This window comes from Leuciscus leuciscus, assembly GCF_965113295.1.
Source record: "Leuciscus leuciscus genome assembly, chromosome: 1".
Lineage (NCBI taxonomy): Eukaryota > Metazoa > Chordata > Actinopteri > Cypriniformes > Leuciscidae > Leuciscus > Leuciscus leuciscus.
The window spans coordinates 33,152,231-33,177,604 of NC_138725.1; the positions used below are offsets into that span (position 1 = coordinate 33,152,231).

At 37.5% G+C, this 25,374-nt stretch overlaps 1 protein-coding gene across 3 annotated transcripts in view; it reads right to left on the reverse strand.

Moving 5' to 3' along the window:
- Window positions 1–1,674: 1,674 nt before the first annotated feature.
- Window positions 1,675–25,374, reverse strand: part of pkn1b (protein kinase N1b) — a 43,583-nt gene continuing 19,883 nt past the window's right edge. For 2 of the 3 annotated variants that reach the window (XM_082140740.1, XM_082140738.1), the window contains exons 3-22: window positions 25,164–25,309; window positions 24,591–24,711; window positions 21,072–21,220; window positions 18,407–18,620; window positions 17,530–17,715; window positions 17,316–17,425; window positions 16,625–16,768; window positions 16,372–16,447; window positions 15,247–15,376; window positions 15,084–15,165; window positions 14,153–14,247; window positions 13,858–13,930; window positions 12,780–12,871; window positions 10,982–11,158; window positions 10,303–10,365; window positions 10,135–10,211; window positions 9,238–9,380; window positions 7,208–7,315; window positions 6,993–7,073; window positions 1,675–4,976 (exon numbers count right to left, since the gene is read on the reverse strand). In XM_082140740.1, coding sequence (XP_081996866.1) covers window positions 4,773–4,976; window positions 6,993–7,073; window positions 7,208–7,315; window positions 9,238–9,380; window positions 10,135–10,211; window positions 10,303–10,365; window positions 10,982–11,158; window positions 12,780–12,871; window positions 13,858–13,930; window positions 14,153–14,247; window positions 15,084–15,165; window positions 15,247–15,376; window positions 16,372–16,447; window positions 16,625–16,768; window positions 17,316–17,425; window positions 17,530–17,715; window positions 18,407–18,620; window positions 21,072–21,220; window positions 24,591–24,711; window positions 25,164–25,309 — 2,471 coding nt within the window. In that variant the 3' untranslated portion in view covers window positions 1,675–4,772. The remainder of the gene's footprint in view (window positions 4,977–6,992; window positions 7,074–7,207; window positions 7,316–9,237; window positions 9,381–10,134; window positions 10,212–10,302; window positions 10,366–10,981; window positions 11,159–12,779; window positions 12,872–13,857; window positions 13,931–14,152; window positions 14,248–15,083; window positions 15,166–15,246; window positions 15,377–16,371; window positions 16,448–16,624; window positions 16,769–17,315; window positions 17,426–17,529; window positions 17,716–18,406; window positions 18,621–21,071; window positions 21,221–24,590; window positions 24,712–25,163; window positions 25,310–25,374) is intronic. The other variant, XM_082140739.1, reaches the window with a different exon arrangement.

A 25,374-nucleotide genomic window follows, 5' to 3' on the forward strand; every position in this document is an offset into this window, starting at 1 on the left:
TTATTTCAACTTAAATTCAAAATCATTCAAAATTTCATGCGTAACCACTTTAATTCAGCTCAAAATATCTTACACTGGGTGTCTTTGCCGACCTCTTGTGGAAAAATAATATAACAACATGATATCTCATGAGTCATGATGGCCTTATAGCTCTATACGGAGCAAATTAGCTGTTCCTCTGGGTCCTAAAGTCAGTTTCTCTTCAGATACACATGTAGACATTAGAAAATGTGCATTTCTAGTTAGAATTTTGAGCATGTTTAGGTTTTTCTATGTGTACTGAAGCATTCCTCACATTCCATTCATTCCTATGGGAGTCAACTTGACCCGCGAGCGAAGGATTTGTTACTTTTTTAAATTTCAACCACAAAACTCTTTTTTTGTGTGTGTGTGTGTGTGTGTGTATATTTGTGGTTCAAGTGCGACAAAAGTCCTGGGGTCTTGGACCCCTCTGATGAACACTCAATTAAATAAAAAAAAAATTTCGGGTCAAAATGACCAATTTCTGTCTTTTGCGTCACTCTTAAAGCGACACACAACGATAACGTTAAAAAACTGGTGACGGAAATGCCCTCAGTATTCATAGAGTGTTCAAATGATATGTCCAAAGATCTGCACCACGACTAGACAGGGCGCTTTTTTGGAAAGAGAAAGAAAATGCACCTCCATTTTTCCTGAAAGCCTACGTCATTACCAATGCAACCCATGCTGATAGGTTTGTTATAAGACATAGAAGTGTAGTTTGTTCACAGGACATCATGACCCTTTTTTAGCAGCTCCATCTTTTGGTCTCCATGGATACTTTCTTCTTTGTGCAATAATGAGACATTATCTCAAACCATCCCTCCATCATGTTTTAAGCTGTGAAGTTCATCACAACACTGTGTCAGCACTGTCTGGTTTACTCTTGTTTGTACTGCCATGACAGATCATGAGCATGTGAGTGTTCACATCTCTTTTACATTTACATTTGTTTAACAGTCGTTTTTATCCAAAGTGACTTACAAATACTACAAGCGATTCATCTTAGAGAGGCAATAAACACAACTAGTGCTAGTAATACAAGGTTTCAGATCTTACCTTTCATGTGTGAGACTGATCTCTTAAACTTCTGTTCATTTTCATAATCATTTGTTAACAAACAAGTATTCATTGCTTCAATGAGCTCATTGTTTCTGCCTTAAATTATTACATTGTTTAAATTAATAAATTTTTCGCTAACTGTGATTTTGTATATGTACATTTCTGAAATACATAACTTAGACAGTTTCCTCTGATAACAGACTCTAACTTGTAATGTGAAATCATGCATTTTCTGTAAAGCTGCTTTGAAACGATGTGTATTGTGAAAAGCGCTATACAAATAAATGTGAATAGAATTGAATTTTCATCCTGCACCGCTCATAAACTTCAGGTTTTGACCTGCTTAATTTAGGTCACTCTCCCACTTTAATTAAATTATATTCCTCAGATCAGTAATTTGTTCATTTTTCCTCTCTTTTTTCTGTTTAATTATATAAAGAAAATGTATTTTATCAGAAAAATACCAAAATCGGCCAACCTCCATTGCAATTTAAAATTTCAAAATGTTACATTTATTCACATTAAATTCAGACCTAATCTTTTATGGAGCGTGTGCATGTGTTGTGGAATATTAATCCCCCCAAAAACCAAAAGAGTTGAGTTGTTTAATATTGTAATTTTCAGGCATAGCATTTCCACAATTAGTTCAAGTTTCAGTGAGAAATAAAAACAACAACAGCTAAATAATCTCTACAAATACTAATATAGCAGTCGATGATGCAGCAGACTCTCATTTCATTAATGGACATGCTCATACTGACACAGTAACAGTGTTTCCACAGCTCTTTCAAACTCTCTGGCGCCCTTGTGTGGTTAAAATGAGTGTATTACAGAAGTAAACAGTCTCTGGGCCATGTGTGATATACAGATACGATGGTAGAAAAAGAAGACGGAGGCAGAGAGCTGAAGGGGGAATTCAGCGAGACATTTTACCGGGGTCAGTGCCATGAAACTAGTTAACACGCTCCCAAAAAGCCCTGCATTGATGATGCATTTTTGTAGTTTAAATCACCCTGGTTCCCTCCACAAAAACTCGATAGGATTTTTCCATGGGCTTTTAGATTATTGCAGAAAATAAGCTCTGCGACCAACACAAAGTTTATGATTCGTCCACGTTTTGTTCATTATGATAACCTTCACAAATCGCCAGAAATAAAAAGCTAAACGTAGGTTAATAAAAAGTACACCACGGTCACATGACTTACGACATCACCATTAACTCTCCCCACCATTGACAAGATTAACCGACATTTATGACACAGTGCTTCCCCACCAGAGAACAGTTTTTCCAGCAATCCATGTTTTCACTTGGCATGTTTCCATTTCAGATTTGAGCAAAAAATTTAATAATTTATATACACTGTAAAAAAATTCTAACCTCTCCAAAGTCAAAATTTTCTAGTGACTGGTCACATCAAATTTTTTTAATTGGCCCAAGTGCAATTCTTGTTGCAATAGTCTGTTAACATTGGCTGAATGAGAAATAATACGTCAGACTAATTGAGAAATTTAGATGTTATCAGTCACTAGAAATTTTTGACTTGGGGATGTAATTTTTTTTACAGTGTATATATATATATATGTCGATAAAAAACGATTGCGAAATGACAGCGTTTCCATTAACTGATGTTATGTGACTAAAACGTCATTTTTTCTTCTTGCGATAAGTCCTTCCAAAAATCATGGCAACGGATGTTGGTAGGTTTATGTATATCACAGCCACCGCACTAGCCATTATTATTAATCGAAGGAGACGTAGGCGTGTTATCCAAGCATTAATGGCAAGGAAAGCCCCTTATACTGAGAGCTGTTTCTCACTCATTTCTGCTTCAAGCTCTTGATAAATTGTGGCATTTCTTTGTTGTTTAGAATCCAGTATTCCCGTAATTCTTTTGTCTTTTATGAGTTTAATAAAGTCTCGTCTTCTGTCAAAACATACTGTGCCATCTTTAAAGAATGGTCATGTGACTTATAATGAGATATTATGACCTCTAAATGCGAAAAAAAGAAAAACATTGCAGTTTTGCGAAACATTTCTTTTGTGAATTGCCTGAAAAAAAAACCGTATGTGAGCGGAAAACTTTTTTTGCGATATATGGGACTTTTTGTGAAATTGACGTGTTTCCATTGGGCGTATTTTCGCACTTTGAAGGGTAATGGAAACACGGCTACTGTTACACGCTGAGGGTAAATTACACATCTTCCGAAAGAGTACAGAATCTCTGGATCCGAAAACAAACGAAGAAGCAGAAACAAGTGATTCTAAACACAAGTAAACTAATGCGATCATCAAACATATAAATCAAAACTAGGTTACACTTTATTTTAAGGTGTTCTTTTTACAGTGTAATTATGCATTTTAACTACGGTGTAATAATAATTAAATACACAATAGGGTGAGGGTTAGGACTGGGTTTGGTTTAGGATTAGTTGCATGTAATTATGCATCATTTATAGTTATTACTACAGTAACTACATGTAACATGTGTAACAAGGGCACTGTTAAATAAAGCATTACCCAAAACTACATAACGTTACCAAATGAAAGTTGACCCATAAAGAGGAACAGGACTGTGATGCTTTGGGGGTTTGATGGACTCGATCTACTCCATCTGTGTTTTGATCCTCGTTCTGAACCCGATCTGGACGTAGTCTTCGACAAAAATGCGATTTTCTCAGCTTTTTGTTAAAAATGTTGATTTGCTTATGAAACCTACCCACATTCAAGTGTTGATAAAAATGCATAAAGGTAGAATAAAATGCCTTTTTTTTTTTTTTTTTTTTAAGCAGAGGCTCTATTCTTTTTTTTTTTTTATATTGTATGTTCAGATGTTCATACACAACAAAATATTCTGGGAGCCATGAAAGTTTTGTGAAAATTATCAAAAACGCTGGCGGTGACTGGCAACTTTTTTTAAAAGCTAGCGGGGAAAGAAAGTTACGCTTCCGACAACTCCTTCAGTCTTCATTTAAAAACATTTTCCCTTAAAGTTTTGAGTTGGAATAGTTTGCAAGAGCGTGATTATAAACATGATTAGTTTACCTGTTCGACATTATGTTTAATGTCCCGACAGCCTCTGTAGTCCCATTAAGACGCGTGTTAGCAACTGCTTTATTTGAAGATGTAAAAATAATAATTGTATGTATTATTGATGTATTAAATGCTGCAGCATAAAAAGTGAAAATATCATTAGAGCTTGTGTTCACCACAGACCTTATTTCAGGCAAAATCCATTTAAAAAAAACATTGACTTCAGGGTGATGGAACTGAAAGTGCTAAAAGGCTTGTTTCTGGGTTTTGGACCACAAAAATACATCTTCCCTGCAGCAGCCTAGTCATGAGATCCCAGTCGACTACTTGAGCGTCTGGTACTAAGGATTTTGGGAAATGTCATGAACAAGCCTGACTGACCATCTGAAAATCCCGCCAAATAGGACGAGAAAACATCCTGGCCACCAGCTTTCAGATACACCACAGAGCTTCACATTATCTGGGTTCTTGAATCTCTTCATGTTTGATGTACCTTCTACAGTCATCAGAGGCTAAAGTTTAGCCTGTCAGCGTCCCTGTTCCACTGTTTCACTGAGTGAATCCTCAGGATACGCACCCTTGATGGGAACTAGGGTGCGAGACCTACGCTAGGACGTTATCTCCCACTCCTAGCAGCCTCAGTTTGCACCCTTGTGCTCTAGCAGAAGTCCGAGACATAGTCGAAGTCCCTGAAGTAGTCCTGGTCTTTGCGCGAGAGGTTCCGGCGCTCACGAGGAGGTGTCAGCGTTGGAGCCTCGTTGGTGAACTCGGAGTCGAAGTTACTGACGTCTTCTTTCCCTGTCAAGGCGGGAACGAACGGAGGAGTAACTTGCCGCTGCAAAAGCGCATCCCACTCCATATTCTGCAGAGAAAGAGAGAAGATGGAGCCACACTGTCACTAAGATCGCAACTTTGGCTTTATAGACCCCTTTTCAGTTAGTAAACATGTGATGTTTTTTGTGGGCGGAGCTTAGGTGGAGGCAGAACGATTCCCCTGGCCACTTCACTAACGCTAGCTAGCAAGTTTTGTTAGCTTTTTTGTTAGCTTTGTTAACTTGCAACAATGACTGGAGAAAATCCAATTTTATCTGAATATGAAAGGTCACTCACTGTCCGGAACCGCGATTGTTATTTGGAAAAGCTAACTAACGGACAGAGCCAGATTGGCTGACCAGTAACGTTACACGCTCACTCAGTGGATGGAGGATCTGACAGGATTACCTCCACTGCACTTATGGCAACTGAAGAAAAGATGACACAAACAGTTTATTTTATGTTTAGTCTCTGGTCGTTAGCTAGCAGTTATCTAACTGCAAGTTGTACGACTAAAAAAGTTAGCTAACAAATTAGCATATTACGTGAGAAATCACTTAACTTGTTCCCCAATTTCTAATGGTATCTCTTGGTGGCCATGCATGGGAAATCTTTAGAAACGTAACCAAACCATAATCCATACCAACAAAAGACAATAGTTTATTGAAATGAAGTGTGCGCTTAAAAAAGGGGGTCGATCCTGGCACCCAACAACACAGCAAGATGACATTAAGCTTCTTATGTAGCAGACTACAAATATTAATGGTTGACGAACTAGTTTCCCCTTTGTTTTGCCCCCAGCTAACGCTGTGACGTAATTGTGACGTCGGCGCAAAAAGGGTATATTGTATGGAGCCCCTAAAGGGACTATAAAGTATATTTTAATGCTTTTGCTTTCTCTTGCAAAACTTTTGCATTCTCTTGCAAAAGTATTGCATTCCTTCGAGAAACGTGCACTGAAATACAGTTTGAAATAGTTTTTGAAAAGCACAGAAATATAGTTTTTGCGAAAGAAGGCAAATGTTTTGCGAGTGAATGCAGTTTCTTTGGGGAATGCAATAGTTTTGCAAAAGAAAGGAAATGTTTTGCAAAAGAACACAAATGTTTTGCGAGCGAATGCAATGTTTTTTGGGAGAAAGTCAGTATTTTTGTGAGCGAACACAATTGTTTTTAAAGGAACTGAAGAAGTTTCTTTTGGGAACGCAATAGTTTTAAAGGGAGAACACAAATGTTTTGCGAGAAACAAAGTTTCTGTCCCGGTTCCACTGAAGCAGAGTCAGTTTTCTGAGCCTAAATACAGTTAATTCCACAGTAGTGTATCAGCAAAGCAATAACTTGGAAATCAACATAACTTAAATATAAACTTGACTAAGTAAAACATGGCATGAACATGAAACACAAAGCAGTGGACTACAGCATCAAAAGATGACACAGCTAGACAAACACGCATGGCAAACTCAGGGCTATAAATACACAGACTACTAATGAGCAACACCTCAATGTAATGAAACCAATAAACCAATGAGAACAACACAAATGAAAACAAAAACACATGGCATGAATGCAAGAGAAACGTGGGGATCACATGACACAACAAAATAAAGAGCCAAACCAAACACCAGCCTTACAGTTTCACTGGGGAACGCAATAGTTTTGAAAGAGAACACAAATGTTTTGCGATCAAAAAAAGGGGAACGCTGTAGTCATTCAAAGGAATGCAGATGTTTTGCAAGCAAATACAAAGATTATAATTTTTTTGGGGTGGGGGGGCGTGTGACAGATTTGTGAGCAAACACTAATGGTTTGTGAGCAAATGCCAAAGTTTCGCAAGAGAACGCAAATATTTCTTGAGCAAATGCAAAGTTTCTATGTGAAATGCAATATATTTACGAGAGAACGCATATGTTTTTGTGAGCGAACACAAATTAAAAAAAAATTAAATATACTTTTTTACTTCCATCTACTGTGTTTTTTTGTTGTTGTTTTTTTTACCATCACCATGTTCCTTTAGGGACCCCATATTATTGTAGCAAGTCAAGCCAAAAAGTCAAAGAATTCTTCATACTCTAAAGAACGGTTGTTTCCTTATGTCCTCCGCGTCTTTTTCCCCGGAGCCCAGCCGTCTCTCAGGATTACGCCTCAGCAGCTACCAATGGAAAACAAGAAAACTCTTTACATTATAGTTTATGTTAAAACCCCATAAGTCAAATTTTATATGCAATTCAAATACATCAATGTTAAATTAAGACCTAAATATTTAATTTGAGTGAACAGACTTACTCGTCTCATGATACCAATGGCCTCGGTGGAGAGGAATCTTGGGTAACGTACTTCATCATTTACAATGCTGTCAAACACCTCCTCCTCATCGTCACCTGGGAACGGTGACTGAACACAGATCATTTATCAGGATTTTGTCTGATACTTAAGTCTTTACTTAAGAAGTATAACGGCACAAGATATTATATGTGATAAGCTTATTTTCTGGAAATTTTGTTTCTCATTTTGGCAAACACATTTTGGTCTTGTTTTAAATATCTAAACATTCTTAATCAAGATACATTTACTTGAGATGCGAAATGACATAGGACATGACGTCTTGTTTTCTGAGAAATTGCTCAAAATTAAATGAGTTTTTGCTTAAATTAAGAAAAAATTGCCAATAGGATCAGAAAAATAAACAATTCCAAGTGTAGTTGTCACATTTTCCCCTCATATTAAACAAACACACTTCATTTTTATAAGCTTCTCAGAAAACAATACTTATTTTATGCCATTTTGCATCTCAAGCAAATTAATCTTGATTTAAGAACGTTTAGATAATTGTACTGGAAAAAAACAAGGCAAAAATACTAAGGAAGAAAATCACATATTGAAGTGAACTTTACCAAATTTTGTTAGATTTATGCTTAAAAAAAAATATATATATATATATACACAGCAAAAACTCCAGTGTTAAATGAACTCTCCTGGGAGTTTATATGGCTCCAGACTCAAGAGTGTTAAAGTGTTAAATTAACACTCAAGAGTGTTAAAGTTAATGAGATAATTAAGTGATTGATTGAGTGATGATTGACCATTATTGAAGACACCTAATCTTAACAAGCAGAATCACTGAAGGAGAAAATCTCATTTTTTAAGACACCGTTATGGTGATCAGTGTTTGCTTTAGTTGGGCTCTTGACCCTTAATCATTAACTTTAGATTTTGTTTGGCTGTTGTTTCTGAGTTATAATTGCCAGATGAACAAAGAGAAAAGTTGATCAGGTGGTGTTGGTTATGTTTTGACATAATCATAATTTAACCTGAAGCACAAATCTCATTTAGAGAGTTATGTCTATCTTGTTGATTACAGCAGCCCTGTGATTCTACAGCAAATGATTATCAGCATTTTCAATATAATCCAAAATATTTCTTGAAAGTTGTTCTGATCAAAAGACAATTACCGAAAGAAATTTACTTTATTTAGACACACTGACATCAATAATCAGCCTGTGAATCTCAACAATGGTGACAATAATAAAGCATGTTGCAGTGCATTCTGGGTGCCACCAATCAAAACTCATTCATGACTCCCATCATGCATTGCGGTATGAATAAATTATGAACTGAATTGTCTTAGTAATTTCCTTTCCCTAATTGAATATTCTCTTTGTCACCATTGTTGAGATTCATACACTGATTCTTGATGTCTGTGTGTGCCTAAAAGAAAGATTTTGTTTTATCAGAACAACTTTAAAAAAAACTTTAGATTATTTAGAAAATTCTGGATCTTATGCTGTAGAATCACAGTAATGCTGTAATCAACAATATACATTTAAGTCAGAGATTAGACTCTAATTGAGTTTAGTGACTCAGATCAAATTATGATTAGGTCAAAACATAACCAACACAACCTGATCAACTTTTGTCTTTGTTCATCTGGCAGTTATAACTCAGATACAACAGCCAAATAAAATCTAATGTTAACAGTTTAAGGGTCAAGAGCCCAACTAAAGCAAACACTGATCACCATAACGGTATCTTTAAAAAAATAAATTTTCTTCTTCAGTGATTCTGCTTGTTAACATCAGATATCTCCAATAATGGTCAATCATCACTCAATGAATCACTTAATTATCTCATTAACTTTAACACTCTTGAGTGTTAATTTAACACTCATATTTTAACACTTTAACACTCTTGAGTCTGGAGCCATATAAACTCCCAGGAGAGTTAATTTAACACTGGAGTTTTTGCTGTGTATATATATATATATTATTGGGAAATACTATAAAAATTCGAAGCAAAAAGTGCGCAAACACACACACCTCTCCGACCAGCATCTCGTAAATGAGCACACCGAGACCCCACCAGTCCACGGCTCTTGTGTAGGACGTGTCAGTCAAAACCTCAGGAGCAAGAAACTCTGGAGTCCCACAAAATGTGCTGGTTCTGTCCCCATGACCCATTCCTACAGGACAGAGAGAGAGTGGGACAAAAACAAGGTGTTGGATAGAGAGAGAGAGAGAGAGAGAGAGCGCACAAAGGACATTATGCCTTCTTTTTTGCAGTAATTTCTAGCTTTTTTGGTTACAAAATTGTCTCAAAATGCAAAAGAACCGGTTTTATGTTCAAAGAAATTAATGATTTTATTCAGCAAGGATGCATTAAATTGATCAGAAGTGACAGTAAAGACGTTTATAATGTTACAAAAAATGCCAATTTTACATAAATGCTGTTCTTTTGAACTGTATTCATCAAAGAATCCTGAGAAATAAAATCTATCACGGTTTCCACAAACATATGAAGCAGTTCAACTGTTTTCAACACTGATAATAATAAGAAATGTTTCTTGAGCATCAAATAATCATATTAGAGTGATTTCTGAAGGATCATGTGACTCTGAAGACTGGAGTAATGATGCTGAAAATTCAGCTTTGATCACAGGAATAAATAACTTTTTAACATTATATTCATCTAGAAAACAGCTATTTTAAATTATATTCATATTTTAAAAAAAATTGTGTTTTTGATCAAATAAATGCAGCCTTGGTGAGCATAAGAGACTTCTTGTGTACTATTAAAAATAGTATGCCGTTATCATTATGCTTGTAATCTGTTCTGCTGATAACCTGTCATTTCCAGATTGCTCTGATCCATCAGTGAACAAACATCATGTTTTTAGTCCATTAACTCCATCAATATCAGGCCAGTCTGTGACTCACCCTCTTTACAGAGACCGAAGTCTGCGATTTTCACGTAACCTTCAGTATCCAGCAGCAGGTTATCCAGCTTCAGATCTCTAACACACACATAGACACAAGAATTAACTTTCTAACTTAAGAGTTTTTGAAAACTGTGCCAGTATGTCATTTTGTGCTGTATGTACTCACCGATACACAATCTTATTATCGTGAAGAAACTGAAGCCCCAAAACAACACAGGCAGAATAAAACCTGCATAACACAAACACACACATATATGAAGACTACAGTAAAATCCCCTTTCATGTAAAGCGCTTTGAGTGCCGGTATTTTTAGGGTATTTTTTGCTGTATTTATAATCCATTTATTAACTTTTTGAGCATAGACCGGATAATTTAATTTCCAACTTAAACTGTGTTAAATCTCGAATAAAGTGGTAAATCTAGATAAAATTCGCCTCCCATTCATTTTGATTGCGAGGAGCACAAGTTTGACTATTTATTTTCAGGACTATTTAACCTGTTCGATCATGTGCATGATTTTTTTGTGTGTGTGTGTGTTAACATAGCAAGTGCCAAAACCTTTACCAAGTTTCGTACCATTCCGATGAAGAAAAAAACAAAAAACACACACACAAATGTAAAAATATCTTCGGTCAAAAATGACTGAAGAGCACCAGAGGGTTATGAACTCTTCACTTAAAGCTTCTCTGGGGAAACAAAAATGGTTCTTCTATTGCATCACTGTGAAAAAAAGCCCTTTTGGAACCTTTATTTTTAAACACATCATTCCAGGAAAAACACATCCAAAATGCACACTTAACAACTACTAGTGTAGCACATTAACTAGATGAATTACACACACTTACACAGAGCGTGTTTCCGAGAAGACGTCGGCGTGTATGTGCATCATCAGGTCACCGCCGGCTGTGTACTCCATGACAAAACACACGTGTTCTGGCGTCTGAAAACATGCAAACAGGTTCACCAGGAACGGATGCTGCGCGCTGTTCACCGTCTCGAAGATGCGCTTCTCACACATCAAACTGGGAGAGAGTGAGAGAGAGAGAGAGAGGTTTAGGGTTTAGACTGAAGACTGTAATATGTGTCTTAATCAGGTCAAGCTATTTTTCTGTCTTTATGAAAGCAAAGATTCTGCGTGCTGCGAAGACGGTCAGAAAACATGTGATCTAGTGATGCACTGAAATTCATTTTATACTGAAACCGAAATTTAAGTTTTCATTCAGCCAAAAGAGAAACTGAAAATAAAGTTTATTTAATAATCAGCACTAAAATAAAACCGTATAAGTTGCACATAAGCAATTTAAATTGCACACAAGTCAGCCTAGTTTTTATTTCAACTTTTTAATGATACAATGGTAACACTTTACAATAATGTTCCATTTACTGACATGAACTAATGTTGCAAATACTTTTAAGGCATTTATGAATCTTAGTTAATGTTTATTTCAACATTTCAAAAGATTAATAAATGCTATAACAAATGTATTTCTCATTTTTAGTTAATATTAGTCTATGCGTTAACTAATGGGACTTTATTGTAAAGTGTTACATAATTAAATGTGAAAAATGTTAAATACTAATGTGATGTTTAATATGAAGCTCTGTGGAGGAATATTTACAAGTAAAAGTACAAGCCAACCCAGTGACAAAACATCTTTTCATGCAATGTTTAAGGCGAGACACGGCAGGCAAAAACATAGATTTTTCATGCTGTGGTCAGTTTTGAGATTTTGGGCTAGTTTACTCCTTCAGTATGTGTTCTTTCAAGCTGCTATAAAGAAAACGTTGAAAATATACATTAAGATGTTTATTTTATTACATTTTGTTTACTTGCGGCAGTAAGTTTCTCCCGAATTTACCAAGAAGTTAGCATTACTACGCGACACGCCGAGCTCCGTCTGTTTACTGAAGTCTGTCATGGTCGGTATCGCTGTAAAGCTCTGAGTCTCATGCACAACGCTATGTAACCCAAATATGGGCATTTCCTTTCTATCAGTAACCAATCGTGAATGTCCAAAGGGGGATTTAAAGCTAATGACGAAATCTCATTTACAGCTATTTAAATCTTTAACTGCCGTTTTCTCAAAATGAGTTTTTTGTCGTTCTCCAGTACAAACATCTCAGCCTATCTGTGTACACCACACTCTCCAGTTATACACTTAGCAGTATTCTGAAGATATGTTCAGAGGGATTTGTTAATAAATCATTCCTGGCCTGATTTATGTGACATTTTAATAATAATAAAAATATGGCGAAAATCGATTTTTTAAGGCTATGGACAGTATATTTTGATTCCCTTGGTAATGAAACCATATATCCTGAAATCCCTCTGAATTTTTTTTATTTATTTTTTATCTTGTATGTAAACAAAATGAAAAAAGAAATTTGCACCTGGCTTTATCATATGTTCAGATCTATCTACCGAAAATATATGCAAAATCGTGCATATTTAATGAGATAATGCCTAATTTGCATAATTAAACATACAAATTTCTAAAACTTGTTATACATTTTTTTTATATACTTGTGTAAGTAATCAACTGAGGAAGTTTCATGGTGATATCTATTATTCTAACATTTTACCATATTCACCTGTAGTGTCTTGCCTTAAAAGGAAGAATACATCCTAAAGTGAACGCTCACCTCTCGACCTCGTCCCGCGCCACAATGTCCCCTTTCTTCAGAGCTTTGATGGCGTACATCTTTCCTGAGTGTCTGTATTCAGACAGAAGGACCTGGAAACACACAAATCATACTCAATGTGCACATGAATCTTAATTCACACACTGGCTCTTTGTGTTTCTCAACTGTGTGTCTCAAATAGGGAAGAGAAAACACTTTTCATAGCTTTTGTTGTTAATTCAATGTAAAAAGAAACATTTCTGATAACTGAAATAAAATATAAATAGTAGATTAAAAACTTAAAGTAAATTAAATTTAGAAATGTTTCCTTGACAACTAACTGAAATAAAAAAAGTTTAAGTGTGAAATACTAAAATCAAAATGAAATAAAAACTAAAACTGAAAAAATATATAAATTTAAGCTAGAAACTGAAATGTTGAAAAACAAAAACAAATTAAAAAGAAAACTGAAAATATTCAAAATAAAGTAAATATTCTAAATAAAATAAGTATTTAAAATAAAATAAAAACATTACATTTTAACAAAATTGTTAATGCTATGTAAAATCTGACTTCAGAAGCAAAACTGTGTTAAAACGTTTGTTATGATTTGGACTTTTTATTCTCGATGTTGTTTTTTTGTTTGTTTTTTGTAAACTTTATTTAGTTTTCTAATAATGACATTTGTTTTGTTTTTCTGAACAAAGATCGAAAAAAAAACAATAGCACAGTATATCAAATGTGTAAATATAAGGGAACTCTAGGTACAGATAAATATCTCTGATACATAAAATAAAGCTGTTCCGTATAGATCACAGCGGTAACATCAGAAGGGTGTGTGGAGGAAAAACAGAAACATAGAAGAAAAAAATAATAATGTTATTGTCATTGTTGTTAATTAAAACTATTAAAATAATTTTTTGTCAATTGAAATGAAACTGAAATAAAATAAAATACAAATATTAGATATAAAATAAAAATAAAAACTTAAATGAAACATAGAAATGTTGCCTTGGGTGCAAGACGTTTTCGGTGTGTGTCGATTCTGTCTGACTTGTTGCTGCAGTTTATATTTTAAGACTGAACGTGTTCCAGTTACCTTGCCAAAATGTCCCCGGCCGAGCACTGCGATCATTCGGAAATCCTGAAGACACAGAGGGCTTTTGGACGATCTGCACACACACACACACACACACACACACACACACAGGCCGGATGTAATTAAACTGAAGGTAAGAGCTGGTGTGAGGTCAGAAACTACATCATGAGTGTGTGTGTGTGTGTGTGTGTGTGTGTGTGTGTGTGTGTGTGTGTGTGTGTGTGTGTGTGTGTGTGTGTCACGCTGTCTCTTGGCCCGGATTGGAAGACATATGTTGTGCTGGTAGGACGTGTACCTGCGTTGGGAATTATGGGAACTGATCCTGACAGCTCTCTCAGGAGGAACAGGATCAGGAGGAGAGACCGGTTCCGGCACAAGCCCAATGTCCACCTGACAAATTATTATCATCAACACATTATTATTATTTTATTGTTACATTCATTCATTACTATTCTCTTAGTTTACACCATTTCTTTTCTTACTTTATTTTGCATTTATTATTTTACTTCAATTGCTAATATTCCTTATTTTACTTGTACTTTTTTGCCATTGTATACAGCAAATGCTGTCAATACAAACGTACAGTTCATGCCAATAAAGCACATTATAATTAGAATCGAGAGCAAGTTTTCATTCATTGTAAATAGTTTTCCCTCAAAATAAATAAAATCAATGCAAGTCATATTGTGCTGCTACACTAAATATACAGAAGATCAAATATCAAATTCTATATTAAAGAAATTTGTTTGCAAAATTAACTTAAATCAATTATTCAAAGACTTCAAATTAAACCTGTGGTGTAATCTTTAATATATAATATTAAAAAAAAATTTCAATTGAGCTTTTGAGTGATGATATTATTATATCATTGTATATTTTAAGATTTTCAGTTTCACTTGGTCTTACAAAAGGAAAAGTTGTCAGCAACATAAAAATGATACATAAAACATTAAGACCAAGCAGAAGCTTCTACAAGCCATTTGTAAGCTGTAAATGCAGTATGACTAGCAGCCAGAATTAATTTAGCAAAATTAATTAAGAAAATGTTTATGGCTACAATTACACAGTATTTGGGATTGAAATATTGAGGATCATATCATAGGATCGTATGAACTAGTCCTTTAAATTATGTTGTGAATCCGGAAAATCACTCCCGTCAATGATCCATATAGTAAATATGTTATTAAATATGATTGTCCATATATGAAAGCGTGTTTCTGATTTACCGTCTCAGACGTCTGTGTGTTTTTCCTCGTCACAGACGGAGGAGAGTCGTCGTCCAGCTGGATCTTCTGAATGGAAATCTCGCTGTGGAGAAACGCTCAGAGTCAGTCATGTTGGTCAGGATGGATCACAGGTGTGTGTATGTGTGTGTGTGCTGTGTGTTACCTGCTGTTGTGTGTGTGACTGTGTTGTGTGTAGCTGTGTGTGGACGAGCTCATTGGAATGGCGTTCTTCAGCAGACGAACCCACGTGGCCATGTCTACGTTCATCTGTTTAGCTCGCAGGAACGCTTTCCCTGAGTCACAACAAACAGGATGAAAGTCAAATACTGTAAAAACTATGTCATAATATTATATCATGTTATATATACTCTCATGCTGTTTAGAAAGAGTTTTTTTGAGGACTAAAATAGATGAACTCTCAATTGACCCCTTATGTACCTAAGGTTCCAACCAATGTTCCACGGCCTGTCGTACTGCAGGCATTCTGTCCTCTCTTTAAAGATCAAGACCAGGAGAAATGTAACCTCATCTGTTCAGTGAGAGCACTGGACACTTACGTCCTGTGGAGAAAGTCTGATCAGCTGCTGGTTTGCTTTGGGCCCCCTAAAAAAGGCCCTCCTGCATCCAAACAGACAGTTAGCAAATGGATAGTCGAGGCTATCTCTCTTGCATATTTTTGGGCCAGCCTTCACTAGACAAATTATTGGGCCACTAGAGCCCATTCTACTAGAGGTATTGCGGCCTCCAAGGCCCTAATTTCTGGAGTGTCCCTTCAAGAAGTTTGAGATGCAGTGGGCTGGTCTTCACCGCTCACATTTGTCAGATTTTATGACCTAGACATGGATGCCCCTGGGTCTAGAGTTCTTATGTCGTGACAGTTTTAACACGACAGGTTCTTGGCCGTATGGCATTCGGGCATTCTCGTTCCCAAAGCATCATCGAGGCAGCACAAGTTCCTTCGAAAGGGAGCGTCTCAGGTTACAACTGTAACACTGCATCACTTTGCCAAACTTCCTACATCCCTGTGATTGACTTGCTTTGGCCTTATCGAAGCTAACGCCAGTCAGACTGGATGTGCTTTTATCCTTTCCTGGTTGTGATGTCACTCGCCCGTGACATTCACTCTCGCCATTGTACTAGTTGACATGTGCTTCAGACACAATCACGCAGGGGTGTTCCCAAAGCGGCATCTCGTTCCCTACTCAGGGAACTAGGGTTACAGTCGGAACCTGAGACATTTTCTTTCCCAGCATGCACTGCAGGAGAAGCTAACAGGTAGTGAGTTTACCCTGCTGTTTAGAAAACACCTTCCTCTGGCGCTGTAGACGTGGACCTCTCTCGATCACGGGGTTGATGAACATCACCTGTAACACACACCAAATTTCTATCAAAATCAGGATATACATTATGGCAAACTAGCAAACTGCATTCATTACACATTTTCTGGTCATATTAGTTCGAAATGACTAGTGTGATGGATGCTAAAGCATGACAGTATGCAAATGAACATCACGTTAGGAGTGTTTCTGTGTGATTGGCACCTCGGCCAGCAGAAGTCCCTGTGGTTCCAGCTCCAGCTGTATCCGGTGTCTCTGGTTATCCAGGAAATCCTCCAGCTTCAGATACTTCAGAGCGCAGAGCGAGCGATAGTCCCTCCAGTACACCGCAATCTCCATCTCTCGGGACTGAACACAGGGCATTAGACCATTAGTGTGTGTGTGTGAGAGTGTGTGTGTGTGTGTGTGTGTGTGTGTGTGTGTGTGTGTGTGTGTGTGTGTGTGTGTGTGTGTGTGTGTGTGTGTGAGAGAGACCGAGCGATAGTCCCTCCAGTACACCGCAATCTCCTTCTCTCGGGACTGAACACAGGGCATTAGACCATTAGTGTGTGTGTGTGAGAGTGTGTGTGTGTGTGTGTGTGTGTGTGTGTGTGTGTGTGTGTGTGTGTGTGTGTGTGTGTGTGTGTGTGTGTGTGTGAGAGAGACCGAGCGATAGTCCCTCCAGTACACCGCAATCTCCTTCTCTCGGGACTGAACACAGGGCATTAGACCATTAGTGTGTGTGTGTGAGAGAGTGTGAGTGTGCGTGAGTGTGTGTGTGTATTTGAGTGCGTGTTGAGTGTGAGTGTGTTTGAGTGTGTCTGAGTGTGTGAGAGTGTGTGTTTGAGTGCGTGCGTATTTGAGTGTGAGTGTGTGTTTGAGTGTGTGTGTGTGTGTGTGTGTGTGTGTGACTCACTCTCTCCAGCTCCAGAGTGAAGCTCTGATTCCAGGTCTGTTCACCAACACTCTTCCAGCTCGTCTGTCCCACCACACAGTTCTCCAGCTTCAACACCGCGCTCACCTCCCCTACACACACACACACACACACACACACACAAACACAACATCAGACCATCATTCAAATACAATAAAAACATTACAGTTAAATACTGTCCCGAGAGTGAACTGACCGGACAGATCTTCACTCTTGCTGGGGATCTTCAGGCTGAAGCTGCTGGTTCTGCTGCTCAGAGTGAGTTTGAAGGGGCGAGCGTCTCCTGGACCGAAGTGAGGCAGGACGAGCGGGGACGAGCGACTGCGACCCGGGACGAGCTCCAAGAGCCCCACACACCCCAGCAGACGCACCTGCAGCGTCCCTGAACCACAACATCAACATTCATATCCATCTCGGTCACGACACATTGAAACTACAGCCTCAAAAACACATTCATGCTCACATTTCACCCAAATCAAAATGAAAAAATTACACTAGGCATTAAAAAAATTAGCCTATTTTAGGACCATTAGGAGCCTGTTGCATTGTGTGTATGTGTGTGTTTGTCTGTTGTACCAGTGAGCGGCGAGGGTTTGCACAGGGTGCTGTACTGGTTGTGGACGTAGGGGCGCTGTGACAGGAGCTGAAGGCCGAGGACGTGTTTGTGTGCGTGTGTGTGTGTGTGTTGTGTCTGGCGTACCGGTGAGCGGCGAGGGTTTGCACAGGGTGCTGTACTGGTTGTGGACGTAGGGGCGCTGTGACAGGAGCTGAAGGCCGAGGACGTGTTTGTGTGCGTGTGTGTGTGTGTGTTGTGTCTGGCGTACCGGTGAGCGGCGAGGGTTTGCACAGGGTGCTGTACTGGTTGTGGACGTAGGGGCGCTGTGACGGGAGCTGAAGGCCGAGGACGTGTTTGTGTGCGTGTGTGTGTGTGTGTTGTGTCTGGCGTACCGGTGAGCGGCGAGGGTTTGCACAGGGTGCTGTACTGGTTGTGGACGTAGGGGGCGCTGTGACAGGAGCTGAAGGCCGAGGACGTGTTTGTGTGCGTGTGTGTGTGTGTGTTGTGTCTGGCGTACCGGTGAGCGGCGAGGGTTTGCACAGGGTGCTGTACTGGTTGTGGACGTAGGGGGCGCTGTGACGGGAGCTGAAGGCCGAGGACGACGCCAGCACCAGCTCCTCTTTAATCAGACACGCTTTCGGGTGTTCCTCCGGCAGATCCCCCAACCGCTGCTCCAACGACACCCGCAGCAGATCCAACCGCTGGGACGCTTCACTCAGACGACTCTGAGCCTAGACACACAAACAAACACTTAACCAACCCGCCACAAGGAGCAAGCAAAGGTCCGTTTTGATTTCTCCTAAGGGAACTTTTTCTGTCGATGCATTTAACATCTTTCTCTTCTACTTAGTCACACCTTTTCTATGAAGGGACAATATTTGCCCCATTAAATAGATTTTCTATTTTTCTATAGAAGGATTTCAAAGGTTTTTCTAATCCTATTAAATGTATGTCATGTTTTATGCCAAATTCTAAAGAAATCCTTTAACTTAATAATTAATATAATAAATAAAAAGGGATGCACGATATATCGGCCATCATATCGGTATCGGCCGATATATGGTTATTTTAAATGTTAGCGTTATCGGCAATAAGAAGATTTGGCTGATATATTAAAGTCGATAAATAATGTATTATTTCCTTCAGCTGAGACACTTCAGATGCGCACTGTTCATCATGATGGTTTTGCATTGAAATATGATTGGAATCACTTCAAAAATGGAAATACAATAAAGTGCAACATGAGCAGCGCAAGTCTATCATATCGGCTACATAAAATTGTAATGAGAACATCATAATTGTGTGTTTGGGACATGGCTTTATTAGTGAGACTTGTTTTTGTAACAAGGTTCTCAAAAATGATATAAAAATTCAGATTTAGATTTATCGGCCAATATATCGGTTATCGGCTTTCAAATGTAAATAATTATCTGTTATTGGTACCAGCCAAAATTTTCATATTGGTGCATCCCTATAAATAAAGCATTAAATTAAACTAAATCAATCATTTCAAGCTAATTAAATTTAAACTAAAACCTCAAGTAGGTGGTAGTCTTATGAGCGAGTCGTCGAGTCGAAGCAAGCGACTGCATTGAATCATTGACTCTCCCGATTCGTTCAAAGCCACAGATTTCTTCACTCATGAAAGACCGCTGTGTGGCGCTTCACTGGAACTATTGTTTCATTTAAAAATAAAGCAAACAATACTGACCATACTGTGTTTAAAACGCACATCAGTTAATATAACCTTTTTGTTTGTTGAACTGTTGAGTAAAATCAATGTCATGTTTGCAATCTTTTGAATATTCTGGAATAATTTGCATTCTTGCTTGTATAATAATATTATCAACATTAAAAACAAGAACTTTCACAGGCAATGTTTTTGTACTGAAGTCCCCCCGTTGTAAAAATCCAGTTTTTAATGTTGTTTATATGTCTATGTGGTGTTTTAATATGCTTTAAGACAAACCAAGTGTAAGTCAACACCATTGCTGAGTATTTTCTCCTTAAAACTGCAGTGAATCAAAGACAGTCTCAAAAACACGGTTTGAAATCGCTGGTGTTTCTGACGTCACAAACTACCTTGTAACCAATCAGATCGTCAACGAGTGGATCTCTGAGCCTCTGTGAGTGAGTGGAGGCAGGGCTCATTTGCATATTAATAGAACCACGTATACTAAATGAGGCAAGGATGTCGAGTTACATTCAAGCTATTTTAACCCTCTGGTGCTCTTCCTGTGTCAGTCAAAAATGACAGAATTTAATTTTTTATGTCAAATAAAATTATAGTACAATATTTAAGTTTCATAATGTTTTTATTATAATTTTATGGTTCTAAATTATATTTACGCAGTATTTATAATCTATTTATTCCCTTTTTGAGCAAAGACCTTAAACTGTTGTAAATCTTGAATGCTTTAGAGCAGACTTAAGTAAACTTGCGTCTTTTCAAAGACGACAATTGGTCTTTAGTTTTAAACTATTTAACTATTTAAAAACTATTTTAAATTTTTATATGAAATGTATATTTTCACGTTTTACTGAAACTACGAGAAAATCAAAGCCTTTGTCAAAAATTTGAGGTTGATATCTCCAAAAAATTATCTTTCAGTAAGATTTTGTTTGGCTGCAGTACCAAAAGTTTCCACTAGATAAAATTCATCTCCCATTAATTTCCAGTGCGCTCATTTTTGACCGCTAGGACCATTTTATTTACAGGACCATTTAACCTTCTCAAATCATGTCCATAATTATTGTGTGTGTGTGTGTGTGTGTACACACAGCAAGTGCCAAAACCTTTACCAAGTTTCGTGCCATTCCAATAAAGTAAAAAAAATTCGGTCAAAAATGATCGAAGAGCACCAGAGGGCATGAAGATTTTTATTTTTATTTTTTTTTACAAAGGTACATCGTCGAGAACGGCAGTAATGTAGTGTGATTTAGCATATACTCTGCACACAACCTTTCATAATGCTTCCTGCTTTTGTGGATACAGTCAGTTTTGACCACAAAATATGTGGTAATTTGATTGGATGTCATGTATTTGACCTTTTACCACACTACCATGTTCCTGTTTATTTATTAGAGGCAGTATTTTCCCTATTAGAAATACTTGCGCGGCTTTAATGTTGGCGTACCCACTCTGTCAGTACCCCAGTTTGGGAACCATATATTTCTCACACCTCAGCAATGGCTTTCTTGTCCTGTGCTTTCCCAGCTCCCATAAGTCTCAGCATGTTTTTGGCTCCCTCGGCCATGGCGTGCTCCACTCGGTAATGATGCCAGAGCTCCTCGATACGCAGCTCCATCCCACACAGATCCGGCTTACCTGCTGAAACACACACACACACACACACACACACACGGGTTAGATCCTTCCGGGCGTGCTATACATAGACAAACACACACACACATACACTCACACACACACACACACACATGTTAGATCCTTCCAAGTGATGCCATACATAGACAAACACACACACACACTCACTCACTCTCACACACACACAGACACACTCTCGCTCACATACACAAACACACACACTGACACTATTTACAAGTCTTCCATCACAGTGAAAATCTGTGATGAGTTTATGTTTGATTGTAATTAGGAATGTTAAATAACTTTAACTTTTAAACATGAACGGTCTGAAGGCACAATCACCTCACTCAATATTTACGTTATTTGAAATATAATAAACGTTAACTGAAATGAAACAAAAAACCCTAAACTTATTTAATTTCAATTAGTTGTCTAGGCAACATTTCAAATTTTCATTTAGTTTAAGTAAAAATTACATAAAAAAAACTACAACAAAAACATAATCAAATTACTAAAATTAAGATTATCGTTAACTGAAATAAAATAAAATGTAATACAGAACTAAAATTACTAAAACTAAACAAACTGAAATAAAAATACACATAACAAAAAACTAACAAAAATTACACTAAAATTATTCAAACTTACACTAAAATTAAAATTAACGTTAACTGTAATAAAATAAGATATAAAAAATAACTAAAGAGAAGAACTAAAATTACTCAAACGTAATAGTGGAGTCCTTAAATCCCCTCACAGGATGTCAGACGTCACTCCCAGGAGCGTCCCGTGGATCTCAGCGATGGCCGAGGGCGGAGCCACATTAATAAATCTATTCTTAACCCTCCGGCCTCGGGACACGAGACATCAGCGCCGAAACACACCATTAGAGTCCATTAGAGCCGCAGATTCAGCTCGCCCTTCATTTCCTCCCTCTCCATCTCTCATCTTTCTCATGTCTTTCTTCAAATCTGTCTCTTTCACTCTCTGCATTCAGATGTAGTTTTATTAAAGGACAGTTTATCCAAAAGTTTAAATTCTGTCATTATTACTCGCCCTCCTCATGTCGTTTCAAACACGTTTGCTATTCTTTTTTTATGGAACACAAAGGAGATTTTTTGCACGTCTTTTATATACAACAGCCAAAAGGAACTTCAAATATCAAGCTCCAAAAAGCAAAGGAAACACTAAAAAATACCATAAATCAGTCCATACGACTCTATATGCACTTTATTATAAGTCTTCTGAATTCATATACTGAAACTACAAGTCGTGTAGAAAATTCATTACACAAATAAACTCTTATTCGTCACAAATCCAAATATTTTTTTCATGTAAATCGCTTCATAATACAAGTTGCAGCTCGTTATAGATGATAAAAATCGTGAATTACATTCTAGATAGATAGATAGATAGATATATGGGTTTGGGTCTGACTATCAGATAAAAACATTAATTTGAACTGAATTGAGATGAATGACACTAACTTTGTAACTTTGACGCTATTAATGAACTGAACTGAATCAACAATGAACTAAATTGATCTCAATAATGACACTTCTCTTCTGTCGAGCTGCTTTACCATAAATTCATAATGAATTCTGCAACATTAAAATGGCTATTTTTCAGTTTATTACTGTGAAGCTGCTTTGACACAATCTATATAAATAAATATAAATAAATGTAACTCGACTTGACAAAGATCTCAAATAACTTTAAAAGACTTGGATTATAGCACTTTCTAACACTTTTCATCAATTTTGTCACTAGCATTTATTGCATAGACATGTTTAAACGTTCTTCACAATGTTTCCTTTTGTGGTCCATGGAAAAGTCGTACAGGTTTGAAACAAAATAATGACAGAATTTTGATTTCTGGGTGAACTATTCCTTCAATAATGTTGAGCATGTTAATGTATTAATGTTGGCGCCTCGGAGACCTTTTGACAGACAAACAGCAGGAAAGACAGACGCTTGTGTCACTGGACAGAATAAGACTGTCTGAGGAAACGACAGCAGACACCAGTTCTGTTTATGAACCAACCATTTCACACAAACATCCACAACTGCATCATTCCTGGTATTCAAAACATGCCATGAGAGTTCATGTCCTCGCTATATGAAATGTTACTCTTACAATTTGTAAGGATGGAAATCATATTAGTCGTCTTATATCACAATATCACTATTAAATGAACCTGAGCTGCAATGTGGATAGGAGTAATGCTGATGAGGTCTGAGATAAGACTACCTCCATAGAGTCAAACAGAGAAAAGTCCCCAGTCAGGTGTCATATTTTGGTTGAAAATGAAAGTCGGGTTGACGTCTAAACCCAACGTCAGGCAGACGTTGAATTTTGATTGGAATAAACACTGCACTGCAAAAAGTGTGAAATGCATGGCAGTATATTAATTCTGTGAAGATCTCAGCAGAGGAGGATTAAACAACTCCACAAGCAGCCTTACCAGCTTCACGGAAGCATTACTATCCAGATGTACTTTATTTCTGTCAGACGCCTACAGAAGGTCTTATTGAGAATTAACAGAGGTTTAGATGTTGGATGTTTTATTGAAAATAATAGTTTGGTTTGAAGTCACTTCATTGATTATGGTGATCAGTGTTTCCTTTAGTTGGGTAGTTTGAATCTTTAAAACTTCTTGGTGCTCAATCCCTCAGATTAGTAAACTGCTGGACAATCACAGGACTATTACAATCAATAATTTGAAATAAAAAAAAAACATGATATCTAAACAAAGAATCGACTCTGAATATGATCAGTGAATCAAACACTACATGATGATCATATCTTTATCATCATCAAGTAGTCAACATCCTCTGTACACCAATTTATTTTGCAGTTCTTGCCATAACAAACACAATTACAGCAGCAAGAGAAAAACTAATGTTAAAAGTCAAGAGTCAAACTGCTCAGCTAAAGCAACACCGATCACCATAATGGTGACTTTAAACGACACATTTTCAATAAAACATCAACATCTAAACCTCTGTTAATTCTCAGTAAGACCTTCAGTAGACGTCTGACAGAAATAAAGTCAATCTGGTTAGTAATAAGTGTATTGCCATGCATTTTTTGTATTACAACCAAAATGTGACGTCTGCCCAACATTGGAGCTTGACGTAAACAAACATTGGATTTAGACGTCAACCCGACTTTCATGTTCAGGATCTCTATGCTATCTCTATGCTATTGCCAGGCTATTGTTGAAAATAAGAACTTGTTCTTAAGTGACTTGCCTGGTTAAATAAAGGTTAATGCTGTTATTAAGCCGTTTAAGGATATCTATGATGATGTTAAGTGGGTAAACGCTCATTTCTATGAGACAGATTATGTTAGTAGCACTAGCACATTCAGTACCCTGAGTGTCGTCGGTCTGTTCGGTGGCCTGCATGCCTTTACGGATCTGCATACGGATGATGTCGATCTTCGTCTTACTGTCCTGCAGCATCTGCTGAGCCGACTGGAGCATCTTCTTATCCTGGAGGACCGAGAGATGGACAGATGGAGACAGTCGGATGGATGGATGTATAGTCAGACAGACATTTATATATAGATAGATAGAACAAAAGACAGATAGATAGACAGATAGAATTATATATAAATGTATAGGATCATGCGTCACTTGATGTATAAATGTATAGGATAATGCAATGTAAGTCGCTTTGGATAAAAGCGTCTGCCAAATGCATAAATGTATATAGATGAATAGATGACGGATAGATAGATAGATAGATAGATAGATAGATAGATAGATAGATAGATAGATAGATAGATAGATAGATAGATAGATAGATAGATAGATGACAGACAGGATAGATGACAGACAGATAGATAGATAGATAGATAGATAGATAGATAGATAGATAGATAGATAGATGGATGGATGGATGGATGGACGGATGGATGGATGGACGGACGGACGTTCATTACCTTGGTAACCCCGTTGGCGTAGATGGGGATCATGTTCTCTGCCCCCTGTTTGACCTTCAGTTCGATGTTGAGCTGTCGCTCCAGAGCCTTAATCCTGTCCTGATTGGCTGAGGAGCGACTCGGTGACCCGAGAGACTGAATGTCATCTGGGGGTCAAAGACAGGGTCAAACATTCATCCAGGGTCACGGTCTAACAGGATTATGAGGGCTT